This window comes from Copadichromis virginalis, linkage group LG14, assembly GCF_057382275.1.
Source record: "Copadichromis virginalis isolate Kocher_CV1m ecotype Utaka linkage group LG14, C_Virginalis_male_GT1.1, whole genome shotgun sequence".
Classification (NCBI taxonomy): domain Eukaryota; kingdom Metazoa; phylum Chordata; class Actinopteri; order Cichliformes; family Cichlidae; genus Copadichromis; species Copadichromis virginalis.
The window spans coordinates 23,437,018-23,458,023 of record NC_140631.1 but is presented as its reverse complement, the minus strand read 5'-3'; the positions used below and the strand labels follow the sequence as shown (position 1 = coordinate 23,458,023).

The 21,006-nt window shown below is 40.8% G+C and overlaps 1 protein-coding gene across 2 annotated transcripts in view; it reads right to left on the bottom strand.

Annotated features, from left to right (window-relative positions):
* LOC146693971 (lissencephaly-1 homolog) overlaps positions 1-20,137 on the bottom strand; it is a 38,345-nt gene extending 18,208 nt beyond the window's left edge. Inside the window, exons 1-2 of one of the 2 annotated variants that reach the window (XM_085429997.1) lie at positions 19,938-20,137; positions 12,324-12,660 (exon numbers count right to left, since the gene is read on the bottom strand). In XM_085429997.1, the coding sequence (XP_085286123.1) occupies positions 12,324-12,355 (32 nt within the window). In that variant the 5' untranslated portion in view covers positions 12,356-12,660; positions 19,938-20,137. Of the gene's footprint in view, positions 1-12,323; positions 12,661-19,547; positions 19,825-19,937 lie in introns of those variants that run through there. The other variant, XM_085429998.1, reaches the window with a different exon arrangement.
* Positions 20,138-21,006: the final 869 nt, after the last annotated feature.

Below are 21,006 nucleotides of genomic sequence, written 5' to 3'. Positions count from 1 at the left end.
AGCAGCAGTTCAATTTACCAAGAGTTATTAATGAGGTTCAAGTCAGTATCAAACAGTTCGCCTTTTTATTTTCCACCTAATTAGACTCTCAGGAGGGTGCACAACAAAAGTGGATTATATATTTAAATTCTTCCACTTGGTGATTTTGCAATTTCAATTATAATTTGAGCCTGAGCATAATTTAATGTTCTTGTGGCAACTACCAGTTTAACTGCGACAAAGCAATTTGATAATGTTTTAATCAGACCTTCATTTATTATCCAGTACAGCTCCACTTACAATGTGGACACTGCCATGCAGGTGTTTCATTGTGTTTTACTATTGAGGTGCTGTACAGACATTTGATTCACTACTGAATAAATAGTCACTGCTTGTCTGACCCATTCACCGAAGTTTCCCACATACTCATGTTTGGTTTGTGTGTGCACTTGTACTTGGTTGATGAGTGCATGACTACATGAATGTTCTTCACCTGGTGGAGGTGAAGAAGCCTCAGCCAAACTCTAAACCATCAGCAAGCCTGCTCTCTTCAGCATTAAACTGGGAACTGCGGACATTTTTGAGCAAGCAGCTGAAGTTCCCAGACCATGTGACACCAACCTTCTTGAGGCCAGGTGTTTTACACACACAAGCTTCTTCCAAGCAGGTCCTTCTATTTAGCCTCACAGTTTCCCAAGAATATTGCATGGAAAAAGCAAACGAATGCATATGGCTGAAGTACTGAGAACTGACAAATCAGTGCCGGAGGAGCGGCTGGAGAATGTACTGTGAGCCCATAGAAGTGGGATGCTGATGTTTAGCTGCCTGCTCCCTTTGTAAGACCTAGACCTTTTTTGGCATCAGAGGTGCTGCAAAGGTGAAGGCCATCAAATCTGTACAAAGGGCCCCCAGGTGAATTTGAATCAAAAGGTCCAATGGTGGGTCAATGCTGCTGGGAAACAAGTCTGGGCCTGATTAATCCTGGCTGGGTCACCTTAGCAAGGGGAGACCAGAAACCCCCGATGATCTCAGGATAGAACAGCAATGTGTCCCACCACATCTATGAATGCATCTAGAAACCATCACTGCTAGACCTCAAATTCTAAAGACACAAATTTCCATTATACTGTGTTCAATAAGCCTGTCCATTTAAAGTTTGACTTTGCAAGCATAAATTAGAAGAACTGATCAGCTTCTATTGCTACAATTTTTTCAAGTATTTTTTCATTAATAGCATATGTTATATTTATATTAACTGAATTGCCCACCTAAACTCAATGAGCAACAAAAAAAAGCGCAAAGCTCATGATCAGGCAAGTGGCAAGGCAAGTTTATTTATTTAGCACCTTTCAAACACTGAAATCACTAAATGTGCTTTCTAAGATTTTGGGGGGGGGGGGAGAGAGAGAGAGACCTTTCTTCAGGGTCAATTTGGATTTGTGTTTTCTTAAACCTTTTCCAGCTCCACCTTCAGTCTCATATCACCTACCTACCAAACCAAACAAAGACCAATATAAAACTGAACCGCCTTAAAAAGAAATGCAAATTTCTTTAAACTTATATACAATATTTTCTGGGTCCTCCTGCTCCCTTGGACACCATTTATGCCAGGAGATGCCAGACAAGCTGTCAGGCAGGCGCTGCTTTGAGGTGCCAATGTGACGGGGGTGTGGGGGGGTACAATCTGTCAGCCCAGCCTGTGCCCCCTGCACCCTCTTGGTCAGGGTTGAGCACAGAAACCCGCTTCTCTCTGCCCACCAGAATCCTTGTGACAACAGGCCCAGACCTTATTAAGGCTCAAGGTTAGCAGGAGGTTATCTACTCCTCTGACAGCCTGTTCAAAGCCTAGAAGACAACCAAAGGGAGGGGGGAAGCACAAAGTCTTGAGTATATAAGCAGGTGAGGAGGAGAAGGAGCTGAGGCACAGAGGATGCCTTTGATATGGTGATTGATGTATCCATAATCTCTATCGCACCACAAGAAGGTGCAGAAGGTCACTTATTTATATGTAAACCATCTGGTGGAGCAGGACTGTGCATTTGACGTTCCACACAAATCTCTGGCAATTATGAAAAGACTTTTGTCTTTAGCAATGGTGCTCTCATTCAGACCTTTGTAGAGTGGAGTGAGTGGGTCTAAAGGAATTAGGTCTCCTGCATTTATAGCAAAGCATCACACTTTCCAAAAGGGTGCAGCTACATTAGTTGATCTTAAGACGAAAATAATGGAAATACAGACTTTCGTCAGCAAGACTAGTGAAATCAATTTAGCTGTTAACAAACACTTCAGTTTCAGATTATTCTTTAAAGTTTTACAAACACACAATATTTAAAATATTAATTTATTGTGTTAAATGATCATGATCAATATTGGAGCAGGATATCTCGGAAAAAAAAAAGAAAAAAAAGAATGACAAATAACTAAGAACAAACAGCTACACAGCCAGACGAATGAACAAAGGGAGGGATGACACACACACCCACACACACCCACACACACCCACACACACCCACACACACAATCAGAAGTGGTCAACAGAGAGCCACACTGCTCAAATCAGTCATTGACATAGGGGATGCAGAGCTGACGGCTGCCACTTCACACTGGATGTGCCAAATAAAAAAAGAAAAAAAAGAAAAAAAAGAAACAAAACAAAACGAGTCTTTAACCATCTATAATCCTCATGACTGTGATGAAAAGAGAATGGGGGAGAGAGAAAAAAAAATGGGGAGGTGTACAAATATCAACAGAAGGAGAACAGAGTTTCCATGGTTACAAGCAGCCCACAGCTAGATGACTCGATAAGGAGACAGTGAGAAAGAGGGCAGGGCGAGTAACGTGGCCAGCCAGGCCAGAGAGAAGTGAGGAACAAGAACAATAGATGGCCTGAAAGCCTGCACTGGAAGTCCCTGCTTCAGTGAGATCTCCGTGATGACATCAGGGGATGAAATACGAGATTAATCACTCAAACTATTCAGAAACTCTCACACCATCATCTGCTTACAAGTGTTAGCAATCTAGTGTCATTAAGCAAAAGCCTACGCAAGCCTCACGTGGGTTATAATACTAGCATGCTTCATCAGACCTCTACGCTTTCTTAGGCGCTACAAACGCTTGATGGTCCCAGAAGAAAAGCCTGTGATGCAGAGAAGAAAAACAGGGATGAGAGGAGGAAGAGATGCATGACCTCATCCTTCTGAGAAGAGAGGGAGTCAGGCATCCAGCTCGTCTGCCAGTGACATCACTTCCTCGCAGTTCCCACTCCACTTTTGCTTCCTTTTAGAAATGAGAAGCACGAACACAGCCTCCCCTGAAGCTAAACTAAATCAAACAAATAAAGCAGATTGTTCAATTACCCAATATTTATTGCTCTCATTTAATATTTTTATTAAAGATTTATAACACCGCTGTCAGCATACTAACTAAATAATACTGCACAGAAAGATTGTCGCTCAGGTTTTAAATGAAAAATGCTGGTCTATGAGCCCAACATTAACTTCGCCATGCAGTACGCTGGACGTTAGCAGGACAGCCAAAACAATAACAAACCAACAGGAAAGAAAGAGCAGTTTGGGGGTATTTCCCAGCTCCTCTAGACAAACAACTTTTCTTTGTTTGCTAGCTTTTCACTTGACTGCAAACAGTAGTCAAATTACACAACGTGACTAAAGTCTCCTCACTTGTTTAGCTTCACTTGAGACATTATATCAAGGTTGTTGGTAAAGTGCAATGCTGGTTGGGAAGCTTTTATTATACCCATTAGCGCTACACATGATGTGAATGTGCAGGAAAAGGAGAAAGCAATATGACTGTAAAGTAGGGCAGGGCAATATGGCCAAAAATATTTATCACAATATATATTTTAAAATTTGCAATAATGATATAACTGATGATATAATTGACGCGAGACAAAATACTTTACAACTCCACAACTTTATTAGTGCCAAAAAAAAACAAACCAAAATAAAACCATCAGTGTATTTTCACTTAAACAAGCAGCTGTTTTTTTATGTGCATTAAAGCTATACACAAATTTAACAGTGGAAATGCAAATTCCTTGCTGACAGTTTAACCAAAAGGCATTTCCAGTGGAAATGGGCCGACATCTCCTGAGCATAACCATGTATAATATCCACAAAACTTAAAAAGAGGTTTTACACACAATACGGTAATATTATGTTGAAGCACAGTACGTATTACTCCGCAAGGCTCCGCCTACGATAGCCGTAATGCTCCGACAATCCATCAAGCGGTGCGGGTTTGTAGCTTAGCAAAGTTCTGTTGTTAATTCTGGCTCCTGATTTTTCAGATCAGACTAATGTTCTTTAGATTATTAACTAGTTTAGTATGAAAAACTGAACGCAACACTCCATAAAGCACGTCATATATAAATGTGTGGCTATCATTTAATTTATTGACATGCCCAGTGATTACAGCAGAGCATAGAAATTAATCAGCCAACAAACACCCTCTTGTTAAGGCACAGATTAGAATACATTTAACCTACAATGCACCACACACTACACAGCAGCTCCATTAGCTACAGCTGGTTGAACAGGATGTTGCCCCCCTGCTGTATAACCACAAAAAACCCTCACAAAGGAATATTTCCATTTCTGTCTACGGGCCCGTTTGCATTTCAAGACTCCTGATAAATATTTAAACAGACCACAGCTCAGGTCTACACTCTGAAAAATATCTTAGCATATTCAAAATTCACTTTACCCTGGATTTCATATTGCAATGTTATGTTCTTCAAAAGACAGCACAGCTCTTTGCTATGTGCATCTCAACTAACGCTGCATCTCAACTGGACTTTTTCTGGCATTCTGACTGCTACTAAAGGTGAAAGAGGCTGTGTCAGTGGTTGGTTTGTCTGATGATGATCCCTGTGCAAACAGCAAAGACATTGGTTGCATCACCACACAGCACTGCCCTGTTTTTTATGATTAGTGTTTATATTAAACAATAAGGCTGCGGGCAATTAGCAACATGAAACAGAATTGCAGCAGTGGTCTAAATTTGCCTTTAATATTAAATGAGGTGATAACTTCTCAGTGAGAACTTTAACTAAATAAATAAATAACAAGATTGCATAACTTCCCAGCTAAATCTAGCTCTATGAAAATCGCTCTATTCCTCTTACTTGACTGATAAAGAAGAGCTCTGGGCTTTGGTTGGCACCTTCAGGCAATCACCACCCTTGTTTTTCCAGAAGCAGGGCTTTGTCTGTCATAGAAAGCTTTTCAGACCACCTAAGGGTTTTTGTTTTAAACCAAGTAAACACAATAAGACATCTATCTATCAACATAAAAACAACAAGCACATATATAAATATAGAGCCTATATACAACATATTAATGGCTTCAACTTTAAAGAGGATAAAAAGGTCAAACAAAGAAGAGAAAACACTCCAATCGGGTAAACTCCCCCCTCTCCAAGTCTGCAGTGAGCAAATACCAGTAACACCGACATGCAGATGCAAAGATAAACAACTTGCACATGAAGATGTATGCAAATGCATGAAATGTGCTCCCAAAAGTGATTTAGTTTATCACTTTCCATATTGCCTTTAATACTTATATTCGATTCACACTAACTTGAACACTATATTAAAGACTGTTTGGCTATACCTCATTCTGTTCTGTAAAGGTCTACTTTTTCCTTCAACACACAGACAGGGGTAACCATTTCAAAGAAAGGACCAGTGTTGGGAACACTGCTCTGCTGGGTGTGACTGTGGGGCAACAGCACAACGTATATACGTCAAGGGATCAAACGCAAGTGAAAAACCCCAAAAAAGCCAATAAGGGCTTTGAGCTTTGTTTCATAACTACAATGAAGACAGTAGCTGAAAAAACATGATTCAACACAACTACTACTATTAGTACTTACAATTTCTTTAAAATAATAATCCATCCTCCCCAAACCTAAAATGGTAAGGCCTCTGAAAGTCAGGGAAACCCCAGAGAAAAGCCCCCAAAGGCAGAAATACCCCTTGACAGATTTCCATCTTTGTCATCACAAAGCCTCTGAGAAGGATGATGATCACAATGCAGTCAGCGTGAGTGTGAAACAGGTAGGGGAATGGTTTTTTTTGTGGGGATTATCATTTAAGCCATGAGAAAAATCCAAGGAGAAAAACCCCACTATACTGGAATTCAGAAAAGAAGAAGGTTCTAACATCATTCTATATTTATCTATTTATTTTAAGTAAATGTCGACTTTAGACATTGACTTTCCTTTGTGCGTTTCTGTGGGTGTGTAGAAGCAGATGGCTTTTAAGATCAAAAGCAGCATGGGTGTGGAAACCAGGTGTCTATGTTAAAATAAGAAAACAAAAGCAGGGGTTTTTTTTCTTCTATAATGGGTGTGGCATATACACATTTTCTGTCAAACAGCGATGGAGTTTTGTTGACTGAGCTGAAGCCAAAGTCAAACTTTCTTTAATCCAGTGAGGCTGTGCATAATTCATCCTTGGATAAACACAGAATAAAGCCAGACACAACATAGGTGACAGAGACACACATGGCACTTAGAGAGCCCTCCATTTAAATCTATGGGAGAATTCTGGTGGTAGAGGTCTTGAGCCACAAATCTGTCTTACTTAGGAATGTACCTTGGATTTGAATAATTATTATACTACTAATAAATATGATGCATTATGAAAACGCACTGAGAAAGGTCTGGCTGAAATGAAATACAAGTAATGAGGAAACCAGGGAGGGACTATAAAGAAAATTAATGCTGACTCTCGACAGTAAAAGTCTAGGTAAACTAAACCACTGGAAACTCCAATGAGCAACCGATCGAGGTTTCAACCAACTGAAACTGTCTTAACTAGCTTAATTGATAAGAGATGATGGTCCACAAAACAAGGAGTGCTGTCATGCCAGCGCAAAAATCTGATTGACACACCCGTGCACCAAACTGTGTTCAGTTCCCTGAGAACCAAAAAGAGAGGCTGGAGAACCTCCTGCTCACTACTATCACCACCATGGAGGGGAGAGGAAGAAAGAGAAAAATAAATAAATAAATAAATAAATATCTGTCACGCTCAACACTTATCTACTAGCAAAATACAACTTCTCTGGACCCAACTTGGGGAGAACGAATGCAATAAGTTCAATTAATGAAAAAGGAAGGACCTTTGACTTATAAGCCACAAATCTGTACAGTAACACTTAAAACTGACAAAAAGTGCAAAGGCTAACTGATTTAAGCGACACGCAATCAATCTGAACCTCTCGTTTAGCTTGCACAGCTATGTTTAAATATGCACCCTCTAAATTATTCGTAGTCATGTGATGTTGCCCATTGGTTTGCGAGGCTCCATCTGAAACGCATACTGTGCATTTTGACTGTCACCAAACCAGACATGACAAGCACAGTGGTGGATATCAGAAGGTAAAAAGGTAACCTGCCGTGAACCCTATCACCTTACCTGCCTAGTAAATTAGTTGCCAAGCAGGAATGTTTCTGGAAACTAAATTACTCAACAATTAAACAACAGGATACAGATCAGACTGATTAATCAAAAAGTGACAACACACTGAAACATTGGTGACAACTAGCAAGGGCAGCAATATCAACTGGACTAGTCATGCACATCTTCAGCGGGGAATCTTTGAAAGGCCTATGACATCACCTACATAACTGGCTGATGTCATTGATTGTGTTGGTGCATTATGTGTTAACTGCTGTGTGGTCATTCGTGATGTGTGTGAATGTTAGAAAGTGCTTACATGTAGAAAAAAAAGTGCTTGAATGACAGGTGAATGAAACATGTTATATGAAAAAAGGCAATGATAAGAAAAGGGAATATCGCAATAGAATATGGGTAAAACGTGCATGCGCAGTGCCTTTGTTTTCATACGCACATGGCGGAAAAAGCATGGCGGTGGCAGAGAATGAGAAGGGCGAAAGCGGATCGTTAAATAAAACAGATGAACCAGAATTGGTTTGTAAAAATGGTGCAACTTCAGTGATGTTGAACTGGTTTGGTTTTTGTCCATCAGATACACATGAAAGCACAATTTGTGGTAGTGCATGCTAGCGGGCCGTCATTATTACAGTGTTTTTTGGAAAATAAGGTGTACTTAAAATCCTTTAATTTTCTGAAAAATCGACAGTGCCCCTTATAATCCGGTGCACCTTATGTATGAATTCTGGTTGTGCTTACTGACCTCAAACCGATTTTATGTGGTACACGGTGCTCAAAAATCTGTCAAAAAATGTTTTAGTACGACTAAGCTACAAACCCGTACCGCATGATGGATTGCCGGAGCATTACAGCTACTGTAGTCAGGAGCCTCGCGAAGTAATACGTACTGTGCTTCAACATAATATTACCGTATTGTGTGTGTATAACCACTTTTTAAGTTTTGTGGATATTATACATGGTTATGCTCAGGAGATGTCGGCCCATTTCCACTGGAAATGCCTTTTGGTTAAACTGTCAGCAAGGAATTTGCATTTCCACTGTTAAAATTTTGTATAGCTTTAACCCACATAAAAAAACAGCTGCTTGTTTAAGTTAAAAATACACTGATGGGGTTCTTTTGCACTAATAAAGTTGTGGAGTTGTAAAGTATTTTGTCTTGTGTCAATTATATCATCAGTTATATAGTTATCGGAAATTTTAAAATATATATCGTGATAAATATTTTTGGCTATGCATAAGTAGAATGGAAAAATCGCTGTATAAGAACCAGTCCATTTACCACAGTCTACAAAATAAAGACCATGTTTTATCAAAAAGTTTTACTCTCAAATGAGCCATTTTTAAAAATCACTACAACAGCGGATCATTTTAAAAGCTTTCCATAATCTAACAAAGCAATGTGCTTTCATAATTCCTTGTCTTTATTACAGAAAAGCAGCAGACTTGCTGCTGAACATTTACATTATATCCAAACTACTATATATTTTTTTTGTCCGTGGTTCAGCTTTTCAAAGTGAAGCCAAAACACAAGCAGGAGTCATTGGATAACTGAGTTTATTTGAATGAGGGTGAACACTGGGACTTAGAGGACTAGTATCTTGACAGGTAAACATGATCTAAGTCCTGTTAATGATCAAACTGAGCCACGGTGAACTCTTTATACCACAGTTCTGACTGCCTGTGGCAGTTATCTCCATATCTTTGAATTTCATCTGTTATGTCACCACATTTATAGACACGGGCATGGTGGAAAAAGAACAAAAAATAAAATCACATGCACCATCTTGTTGCCCAAGACATGGAGTTGGTTTTTTTTTTTTTTTAATAAAGAAAAGAGTTCAAAAGCAAAGGCCCATTTGCACATAAGTGCCTCCGAGGTCTTTCAGGGGAGCAGATAGTTTGTGTTCTGTATCTATTTTTGCTACACGCTGCTGGGGATAAGTCTCCTGACCCTGGAAAGGAACACAAACGGGCTTTTCAGTGGCAGCAAAAAAAAAAGAAAAAAAAAAAGAAAAGACAAAGAAAATAAGTTGTGAAGATGCTGCGCAATCACGGCATCTGACTATGGTGCTGACAAAGATTATTCCTCTTAAAAAAAAAAGAGGAATAATGTGCAAAAATATTTCTTCAAGAAAACAGACTGTAAAGCTGCGCTTTTACTGCCCCCCAGTCGATTGGTTACTTTTAACAGTTCAACCGTGAAAAAGAGGGAAGAAGATGCTTGAATGCTATGGGAACTAAATTTATTGGGTTGGTGCCTAATGCTAAACAGGGCTGTGGCAAAGAAAGGAGGGGGCCCAATGAAAAATTAGTGTGAAGAGCAGACAATCAGCCGGTCACTGTTCCCATTACCGCCTTGTTTGGATTCAAAACAGGCCATTTGGTTTCCAAGCAGGCTTCGCAAAATGAGAAAGTCAGCTGGGAAATGACATCTTAAGGGCACTGCATGAGAGCACTATCTGAGCCAAGCAACATCACTAACAAATGTGATTCGTTGATGCTTGAATGAGACTCAGGGGGTCCCTCAACGGTTTCCTGTATACCACTGGGGGTAGAAACTTGTGCAACAGAGAGAAAGGGGAAAAAAAAGAAAGAGGGATTTTTGTTTTGGTTGGGGGGGGGTCCTGCCAGCTTAATTTGAATAGCAAATAGCACGAAAGATTAGCATTCCAATGGAGCTCTCCATACCAACGGACCCCTCCCACAGCACTAATCACAGAGAAAGACTGAGGAATGCTGAGAGCCTTGTCACATGCAGTGAGGCATTTTTTCAATGACAGTGCAAGATGGCGGTTAGAAAAGAAGAAAAAAAAACAAAAAACCAAACATAAACAAAACAAACAAACACCCAAAACAAACCAGGCCATCAACAAGGTCTTCACCTCATTGAAAGACAAAGGAAAATCTGTGGCTCTAACATAGTAATTCCATCACCAAAGATGTAACTTGGAAGCTAGAACTAGCCTGCCAAAGGGTCCAGTTTGGCCTAGTGTTTCTGGTAGGCCCTACAATTTATGATTTTTATAAAATCTTGGTTATGGCTGAGGGGAAATTTTCAGAATGTGCCCATTTACTCTTTAAGAGAAAAATATTGAGTGGATGGTGTTCTATCATAGGGCTGTTTGATCTAACGATATATATCGGATGACGATATAAAAACGTCTATCTTTTCATTTTACGCTATCTTTTGTTTCGTGGTGTCGCAAAAATAAACTGTTTACGGCAATATTTTTTCATCGTTTTGATGGTCACTGTGGTGGCTATATTAATTTCTTAAAGTTCTCTCTTTCTCTTATATTTAATATAACCACACTACGGACGGGCAAGTGCCTGTTTTTATGCGTTGTCGTTAGCAACAACCACGGTAAAACCATCGTAAAACCACCCGTTTGTTTATTTTTCCACATAAACCTTTCACAATAAAGCTCAAGATCCTGTTGACTTTTCAAAATAAACTGAATCACATGAAAGAGTATGCAGAGTATTTACGGATGAGAAGCAAAAAAGAGCCGTCAGGTGCTAAAAAATAAACCTTAGACTCAAACGTTAGAACAGGCTTTTCCCCGCAGCACGCTGTGTAATAAATACTCAAAGAAAATGGCGGCCGTTACAACTTATGTCTAAAAATGTATAGTTTCATGCATCTGTTAAAACACTCGACTCCAGGTACAGGTCAGGTTACATTTTTGTGATTTATATCGTTATCGGGACAATAGACGTCTTGTATCGGGATATGAGATTTTGGTCATGTCGCACAGCCCTATTCTATCATATATTATTTTACAATGGGTTCTATCACTTGGCGCAATAAAGCAAGTTAGACACTCCTGACTTGCACAGATATGGATATTTTTTCCACAACTAAAGCTCAGGAAGATGATCTCAACGCCTGCTCATGACCTTCCATCTCACACTGCCTTAACATTTTATCCCTGCCTGAGGTGCTAATTACCAAGCCCAGACTGCAGCTCCTCTCACTCTTCCCATCTCCCTATATTCTACTCAGCACATGAGCAGACATGTCTTTGTCTGTGTGCCACATCGCTGCCAATGACGCTATGTTGGGTGCATGATTTCTCTGTGGAATCACTTCTCACAGCGAGCAGAACGCAAATATACAAACTCTTTGGATCTCCGTGTATGTACTGTGGGCCAAAGGTGGCAGTCTAAGCTTTTCTAAGGTCACATCGGGCAGGGGTAGGCAGCAGAGGTGGTCGATCAATAAATTTGTGCTTCAGGCCTCAGGGGAGCTTAGAAACCTTTAACCATTTATTGATTAATCTTGACAGGTTACCGAGGGGAGAAACATTTACTAAATTTAACCATTTAAACTGAATCCTGTAGTCAATACACATCCTTCCCTGGAAGTAAACAGTCTACAACCACAACAAAGGACATTTGTCTCAGGATTTTTTTTTTTTTTAACCATTTTAAAAATATCAGTGTCTTTTGCTTTGGGACAGGTGAACGAATGAAGCTCAAATGTAGCCAGCTCACACCAACACCATTTGTCGGGGTATTTGGCATTATAACTTGCACTCATGTGATTAGGTATCAGAATAAAGAGCTGCCATAACCCCTTTGCTAAATGCAATCACTGCACCGAAATATGAGCAGGTTGTGGTCGTACTGGGCAGCTGTTCAAGAGCGCAGACTACAAAGCAATTTCAGCATACCCAGGATATCTTTTTCTTATCTGGATTCTGCATGAGCTTGTTAGGTCTGCAGCGCAAGTTACCAATGGAAATGGTAACCTGCCCTGAAAATCCTAAGCACCACATCCTGCTCTGTAGTAAGAGCCACATGAGTATGAAACGCGTCTGATCACATAATGGCAACAAACAAACCATAGCGCGGAAATCCGTAAGTTTCAAATCTGAAAGCTGTTCTGGAAACTTACAGTTCATCTCTCTGACGTTGTGACAGCACCATCGTGACGGGGCAGTGTGGGCGGAGCCGGATTTTATTTATTTTAAAAAAAAAAAAGAAAGAAAAAAAAGAAGAAGGTGATTCCTGTGCAGCCGCTGCGCTCTCCTCGGTCAGGAGATGAGCTGTGCTGATCCAAGCAACACAGATTAGGTCAGGTGGTGTACTCCAATGACAGGTTAGTTTTGCCCAGACTGAGACTCAGATTAAGAGAAGAGGGTCGCAGGAATCTGCCCCCCGAAAGCTGGCTGACTCCGGGGAGAAGAAATGGAGAGCCTGCAGACCAGTCACCAGCTGAGTGTATGCTGCATCTGCAGGGGAGAGAAAAAGAGAAAGTCAGCATTAGGTATGCATGACAGATAACATGTAGAGTGTTCTGCACCAGTTTAGCAAAGACACTGTCAGCGATGATGGAAAAAACTGAACAATAAAGCAAAAAAATCATTGTATAAACTGCTCATTCATTCGATTTTTTTATTTGTTTACTTTTAAATATTTTCATCCACTTCTGTTATCTCTCTGCACAATCCGTCATGGCACAACTCTTGTCTGCTCTTGAAGCGAATGCCTCTCCGTTGACATACAAGAGCTGACCCACATTCTCCTCCCAGGTTGCCAACAGAAAAGAAAAACAGGACATGGCAGAGAGAGTATGAGTAACGGCTGTGCTCAAACTCTCCTGTCCCCATCATCTCGTTATGATATCACCTCAGGAGCTGACTTGGCTGATGGCATGCTTTTAAAAAAAAAAAAAAAAATCCATCAGTGGTAGTGGGAAAATAAATTTATTGTCAGGGTTAGAGTATTTATTTCAGGAATAATAAATGTCAATGAAATGTTAAGAATGTCACGATGAAGACTATTTCTATACTGCATCATTGTCTTGAAAAAGCACTTTAACAAACCAGGTACCCAACAGAGTAAGCCTCTTAATCTACTGGGACTAGCCTCAGTAAATCTCTGCCAGAGCACTAAACAAAAGGTACAAACTAAGCCAAATTACTTCAACACCTGCAAAAAGCTGACAAAATTACAGCAAGGCAGACTTCCAGACACAGGAAACAATGTAAAGTAGACATGAGATTTGCTGCTTGGGAAACAGGCAGTAAAAGAAACCGTTATTTGGCTACAGAAGTGATGAGGAATAGAAACACCCCAGGAAGCTACAATGAAGAGAAAAAAAAAAAAAAAAAAAATCACATTGCTGATTTTAGATGCAGGAGCTGCATTCCCACAAGGAAAAGAGTCCTCCTATGCACTGTGTTTCTGTTTGCAGAAAAAAGGAGAAAAGCTAAATAATTCTGGTTGGTCAGATGAAGGACTGACCAACCTGTTAAAGTACTACTTTGTATTGCTTGCTTGTTCATTTATTCATGTTGTAGAGAAACTGATTAACAGTACACAGCCTAACGTGACCAGCAGCTAACCTCTGGACCTTGATGTCACCACCTGACAGCAGTCCAAATGTCTACTTACCCCTGACTGTGTGTGCCTTACGGCGTGCTGGCTGCTGCCCAAAAACACTATCAGAGCGCAGCAAAAATATTCTAACGAGCAGGCACTGAAGCTAAAAATGTCTCCCTCACTCCCTCCATATAAAAAAATAACTACCACACAAAAAAGGCACCAAATGCATCAACCTTCACAACTGCCATTGTGTGTGAAAATCAGGTCATCTGCCACATATTGATACGTCTCTCTGCATTGCTGGCAGGTCTCATCGCTGTGTGTATCCATTAACGTGTAGGACTCCCTTCTCTGAAAAACTCATTTGCGGCTTCAGCATCGAGCAAAAATGTTTGCACAATAGCACAATCAGGCTAATTGGCTCAGCACAAAATGTTGTGCCTCGATGGAAAGGGAGGGGTATGAGCCGCAGCCAGGGGTGCATCTATAAATCTGCTCAAAGGCAGTCAATAATGGTAATGCGTCTTCCTCCCAGTGATTGTCTTGTCTTTGTGCAGGACCAGGAACTGTACAACGACAGAGCCCTTTACATTAATGATGCTGACTGGGAGATGTGTTCAATTTGCTTACGAGTCCCAACAGATTATCTGATGTTAGGAGACCAATTCATACATACTAAATGAACACTGTGTACTGTACATACTCTGCATCTTTTGTGGTTAAGAATGCAACAACAGCAGTCAAATGAAATGAATTCTTCCCAATCAGGGTTTTTACTCATTAATAAAAATAAATAAATAAAATATTGGGGGCCCTCCAGTTATTCTAGCCAGCTACATTCATTAGCTCAGACACACAAATTGGTACTAAAATAATGGACTAAAACAAAATACTAAAATTCACTCACCATAAGTAAAATGCACTTCCAGAACAGTCTGCATCACACCTCAGACCATAAAGTTACTCAGATAATCCATTAAAATGCTCCAAAAGTCTCCTAAATAACTACCTTGGTAGAGGAGTTACAGTAAAAAATTACCCCACTCAGAGTTAACAGGGTAAACTGTCAACAGAGGACAAACTCATTTTTGAACCAGGCTGCAAAAATGCTTTTTAAAGCTGTTAAGTTGGGTGTTTTAACATGCGTGTGCTTAACTCTCTTCTGGAGGCAGCTTCAAGTGGCCATTAGAAGCACTGCAGTTTATTGCACTTTTGCTTCTGCTTCATTTTTTAGCTCCAGAGTTTGCCTCTTGGCTGTTACCTCTGAGACCTCTCAGACTAGAGTTGGATGTCTAGAGACTTTTACGTGGTCTTGGTCTCGAAAGACTTTGGTCTTGGATCCCTCAGTCTTGTCTTGCTGTCTTGGTCTTGCTGTCTCAGATCGACATAGTGGTCGGGAGATTTGGAGTCAACAGTATCCATGATATACAACGTAACGTTCGATAATGTGTCATGCGCAAAAGCATCAGCTCTAAGAGCCGTGCTTAGAGAGTGATTTGTAGTGAATCAGAAGAGTCAACTCCCATTGAGCGAAAGCCGGCTCCTCAATTTCCTTTCGCTGCTCAGCTCTCACACAGTGGCTCAGCTATGCTCCAATCCCTCCATATTGCGGCCAATCACATGCGAGGATATAGGATAATATCATTATGTGAAAAACAGAGAGGGTGAGAGACGTGATAGTCAAGTGGAGCGCGCGTCTGTCCTCTCAGTTATTGAGTGACAGTAGACAGCGGTGAGGAGGGCTGTGCGAGTGCATCGCAAAAACACATAAATATGCCTGACACCCGTAAACGAAGCAGCATCTGGCTACAGTTTAAAGACTTTTTTGTCTCGGTCTTGGTCTCGTCTCGATTTTGTCTTGACTCGGCCTGTCTTGGTCTCGATACCCTCTGGTCTTGGTATTGTCTTGGTCTTGGTTTAGGCGGTCTTGACTACAAATCTATCTCAGACAAACATTTGCGCACAAGCTGCATTTAAGCAGCTAACCCAAGGCTGGTCTCTACACACTTTAAAAAAAAAAAAAAAAAAAAAGTGGGCCACCTGACTGATAATTTGAATCCAAACAATTAAAATGTGCAACAATTGTTTAAAAATACCTGAGGAAAAATGTCAACAAAAAAAAGAAAAGAAAAAGACTCAAAGAAAACAACGTAGACGACGACAAATCCCCGAACTAATTAGATATCTAGTCCTGACACTTCACCATAACACTATGACTTAACCTTATGCCGCCAGCCAAATATTACAAGACGAGGTATGCACAAACATTTTTGACTACCCATCCCATGGTGTCTGAACAAAGGAATAAGCTGCTATGGCATGCAGAGAAGAGAAACAAAAATACCACAGTCTAAAGTCACATGTGAAATAGTGTTCTAGTAACTTGTCACAAAATATTGCAGCAATGCTGACAAAGCTGACGGTCGCGAACCCACTGCTACATTGGATTCACAGCTCTCTGGTTGTGACGTTATGTCGCCGTCATCATCCCCCCGCCCCCTTAAATGTATTCTTTTTTAAAAAAAAGAGAGAAACAAAAGAGAGAAACAAAAATACCACAGCATTTTTTTTCTTTTTTTTTTTTAAAAGGCAAACATCTCAAACAGCTGGAATGTGGAGCACCTTCATTTACTCTTAGACTCCACCTCACATGCCCTGGGAACAACATCACAGACTGCATTTTTTACATAACAACAAAAAGAACTATTATGAATCATGTGAAATAATGAAGTGTTAAAATACAGCAGAAACAGTCAAGTTTGGCTGGAGAAGGCTGGCAAAGCTTGATCATACAAGAGCACAGACCAAACATAAAAAATCCAGGTCAACACCTGGGGGACAAAAGTCACTGAATTACAGAAGGGGAATGGCTACCAGGCTAAACTACTTTACTGAAGAGGAGGTACACCTATGCATAGGAGTCTTTTGAACAGGTCTGTGATTTTAGATCTCATAACCATGCAAAGAGAATCAAAAACGACGCTGTCATATGACCTGAACACTTACACGCTGACACATTTAGCTACTGAAGCAGATATAATATGATGTTTTCAAGACTTGGGTTTCAACAGAGCAATAAACATAATATATTTAACGGCTAATGTGCACATATTAGAGGCTTATCACACAGGCAGTAATTTAGATGTCGACATACTTTGGCTAATTTAACATACAAAGTGATAAAATTAGGAAATACGCTGTGGAGATGACTGCTTCCTGACAAGACTAAATAGAGGCTTTTCAAAATCAGATAACTAAAGAAATCTCAAGCTTGATGACACACAATGGAGATATCCTCTCCACTCTAATAACACTCAAATGCTAAGTTTCTGTGAATGGCTGTTCTTGATAAATCACTCAGGCAGAGACCATCTAAAGACCTTTACCACTAACTGATATTGCAACTGGGGGAACATCTGGCTCGGCTCCCAACATGCAGCCGCTACAACCCACGAGGTGCTTGTCTTAGTTAACTGGGTTGGTAGCAGTCACTTAAACCTATTAAATTACATGGGTAGTAAGATAGCAGAGTTCTCCTGAGATTAATAGAGGAGATTTCATTAGGAGAAGCATGATCTCTACAGATGGCTTCAAATGCGTGACTACAAAAATATTTAAGTAGTGCACAAGACAGAAAAAAACCTACTCCTTGCTCTCAAACAGCTGTTTTATCTTCTGGAAGAGCACACACACACCCCAGCATCCACACCCACAGAATGGGATAGACACTGAACAGAGAGGAAGCTGTAAAGGACAACAGATCAATGTTACGCCAATAAGACGCTTGACATGCAGGCGAGAGCAACACCATTGAGGCAGGTTAGCCTGCTACATTTATACAACAGCAAAGAGGTTTGTTATAAACCATGTATGAATCCCTCCAGGCAATTCACCTCACACCAACAAGCTACTGGCTGAAATTATTAAGACTATAAATATAGAGCAGAGGTTAATTCTGCAAGCAACTATGGTGGCTATCACACAAATGGTGGATTGCTATCAAAGCATCAGCCTCTACAACTTATTTACAGTCTCACTACAACATAAATACTTTCTGTAAAGTATAGCAGAATATCTGGCAACGTGTGAAAACAGTCATTTGTAGGATGGCTGGCAGTTGTTGTTGGCAGATTGGTTAATAACCAGTCAGCTTAGCAGTGGGCAAGCTGTCTGGGAGGTGAACCTCTATGCTACTGTAAGCCATCCACTATAGCAAAGGCAAACAGCCTCTCTCTCTGTCTCAATACTCTCTGCTGACAGAAAAAGAAGAAAGAAAAAAAAAAAGGGGGGGGGGGCACAATTTGCTCCTTTCTCACAAAAATCTTCACATTTTCCACAACTATTAGATGACAACCCCATAACATCAGTGACTCTTTGCAGTTTTGCTGATGGACTAAAAGTAATTTCTAAAGCTTCCCATTGCAGTGAAACGCAATTGGTGCTGCTGTGTTTCCAGTGCTGACAGTACTGAATGGGGCCTGGCTACAGAGATGTACTTATTCAAATCAACTGCTGATAAAAACTCAGCACAGACGAGAAAAGAAAAAAAAAAAAAAAGCATTGTCAAGTAAAAATCAGCTCAGCACACAGTATATTTTATACAAATACAAAGCTGCTGTTCTTAAACTAAAAGTTGAACTTTGAACTATTTTGACATCATGGACAGTCTGTATAGCTACATTTTCTGACATTGAAAGAAAACTGCATAAATTATTACTAAACTTCGTGTGGACTGTGCAGATTTAGAAACGGATCAAGCAAATAGCAGGCCAACTTTGACCCACAACAAGACCAAAGCAATTTGCAGCATTTGGCATCAGTGTTTAACATAAGTGTGTGCATATCATAATAGTATTACAAGTGACAGGTCCCAACAACCGCTACTGTCAAAAACTGCATTGCTCCTCAAAATGGCTGCAATTGAGAGTCCTCTTAAGTCTGTCACAACCTACAACACAATCGCAAACACCTGCATGGAGTGTAAGACGTGTTGAATGCCGTTTTCTAAAATAAATATCAACATCCCACAGGATCAGGAAAGGACACTTACCAGGCGTGGCTGATCCTAGCTCAAATTAATGGTTTATCCGATCTGAAAACAAGGTTCGCGCTAAGTAGCGACAACGTACTCTCCCCCATGAGACTGCCAGAGCAAAGACTAGCATTCATCCCCGTTTTCACTAGACTCTGAATTCATACAACGAGACACAGAAAACAGCGAGGCACACATGCAAACACGTCGCCTCCTCCTGCGTGCTCCACCCTGATTTTCAAACACCGTGCCAACAACACACGGCGTGAAGCAGCCCACGAGTGTGACAGCAATGATGTGAGCTGCCTCAGCCGAGCATCCATCAAGCAGTGTGACAGCGACCAGAGAGGGGAGAAACGCACCCGGTGACAGGTCACGGGAGCAACTGGGCTGACTGAAGTCGAAACACAATAATATCTGCACAATAAACCACACGACGCCTGAACGTCACTCACAACCGCTTCCAAATGCTAACGCCGGGGCTGCACCGCCGGTTAACGACAACAGAACCACACGGTGCGGGCGGTCAGGTGTTTAAACGAGACACAGGCCTAACATTTCCAAGGATAACCCTCTACTTGGAAATGCATTCAAGCATGCTGCAGGGGTTAAGAGACTAGGTTGACAGGCACAGTTACTGCACTTCTAACTACGCTAATTACTTATTACTAACTTAAGGTGGACTCCATAAGCAGCACAATTGGCACTGATATACCTTATCACTGAAACCTTCTCCAAACTTACTCTACTTCGGCTTACCTGACCACAACGCCAGTCGTTATCGTTATCTTATTCCAGGTTATCTTCAGCTAAAGTTAATGTTAGCCAAGTTAGCTCCAGAAAGTTAGCTCGCTCGTTTAACTTCAATCAAAACCGCACTTTGTATTCCAGCTCAAGTATGTACATTTAACCAAAACAGCAAATAATAACGGCTTAAATGACAGCCAGTGTTCAAGTGCTGTTTGTCGGCACACAAGGACAAACTCCCACTGACAGGGTACCTGCTGCTCCAGTCCAGAGCGGCCTATCCGCCATTTTGAGGCACAGAAAGGAGGTGCACGGACTGCAGCCACATCGTCATTTTCCCCACCTAACGACGGATTCCTTCGACCGTCGCCGGCTTCATAAATGAAAACTGCTCAGACTTACCCTATTGTTACTGGCCGTGAGTATCCTCAGACGTCTCCGACGGCAACACGACCCGGCAGGGCGTGAAATTTCCGCTCCCAAAACCTGGTCTTATGATGTGGAGGTAAACTGTGGCCGTCTTGTCTCCTGTCGGCTCCGCTCGCTTGTTTTTTTTCGTACACTACCGCATTCGACTTCGGCCGGGTACGCGCTTGGAATTCGCGTTCACGCCATCACAGGAGCGCGCGCGCCCTTGGTCGTTATTTTATTTGCCTGTTAACTCTTAGATTGCGGCTTCTCATTAGTATGTTTTAAATAGAGGAAATTGTCCTAAATGTCATGAGTGATTTAGAGACTTAATAAACTCACAGAAGGGCACTTTTTTATTTAGTGATTTAATTATTTTTTGTACTTTACACGCCAATTCTAGGATATTTCTCAGGTAAATTCCTTTTTTATTACCCCCCATCTTAGTAAGCTTTATAAATAATTTTTTTACTTATAAAACTTGCTGAGTATGAAAATATGTTCCATGTTTAAAACCTTTGCTTTGACTGACAGCAGCTGCTGAAATTTGATTTTTTTTCTTTTTGGTGTTGTTACTAGTTCCTCTTTTGTACCAGCTGAGACACATGTCTGTCAGTTATTTACAAATAGACCGATACCGATCAAGAGCTGATACTGATGTTCCTCAGATACACAGTCAACAAAGGGTTTTTCCCCACAGGACCATACATGCAGTTCTGTCAAAGCTAAGTATTGAGTATTCCTTTCGTATGAACGGGAGTAAGTAGCCACTGCCAGATGCTGCTAATCAAATGCACTTGATTAACTGAGCATCTCTATAAAGGCATAAGTATTGGTAGTGTTTTAACACAATGCCAAAATCTTCTCAGTAGTGGAGGTCCCAGCAAACTCACTCCAAGGTTAGACCTTAGAGCCTTCAAAGAAAAATCAAGAACCCTACAGCTCAGACTCTATGGGCCTCAAGAGTCTGAGCTGTTCGCAAGTTAAATGTGAAAGTTAATGCAGTTCGTGCATAATTAAGAAACGACTGAACAAGTGTGTGTTGTGCTGCCAGAAGAAAGAC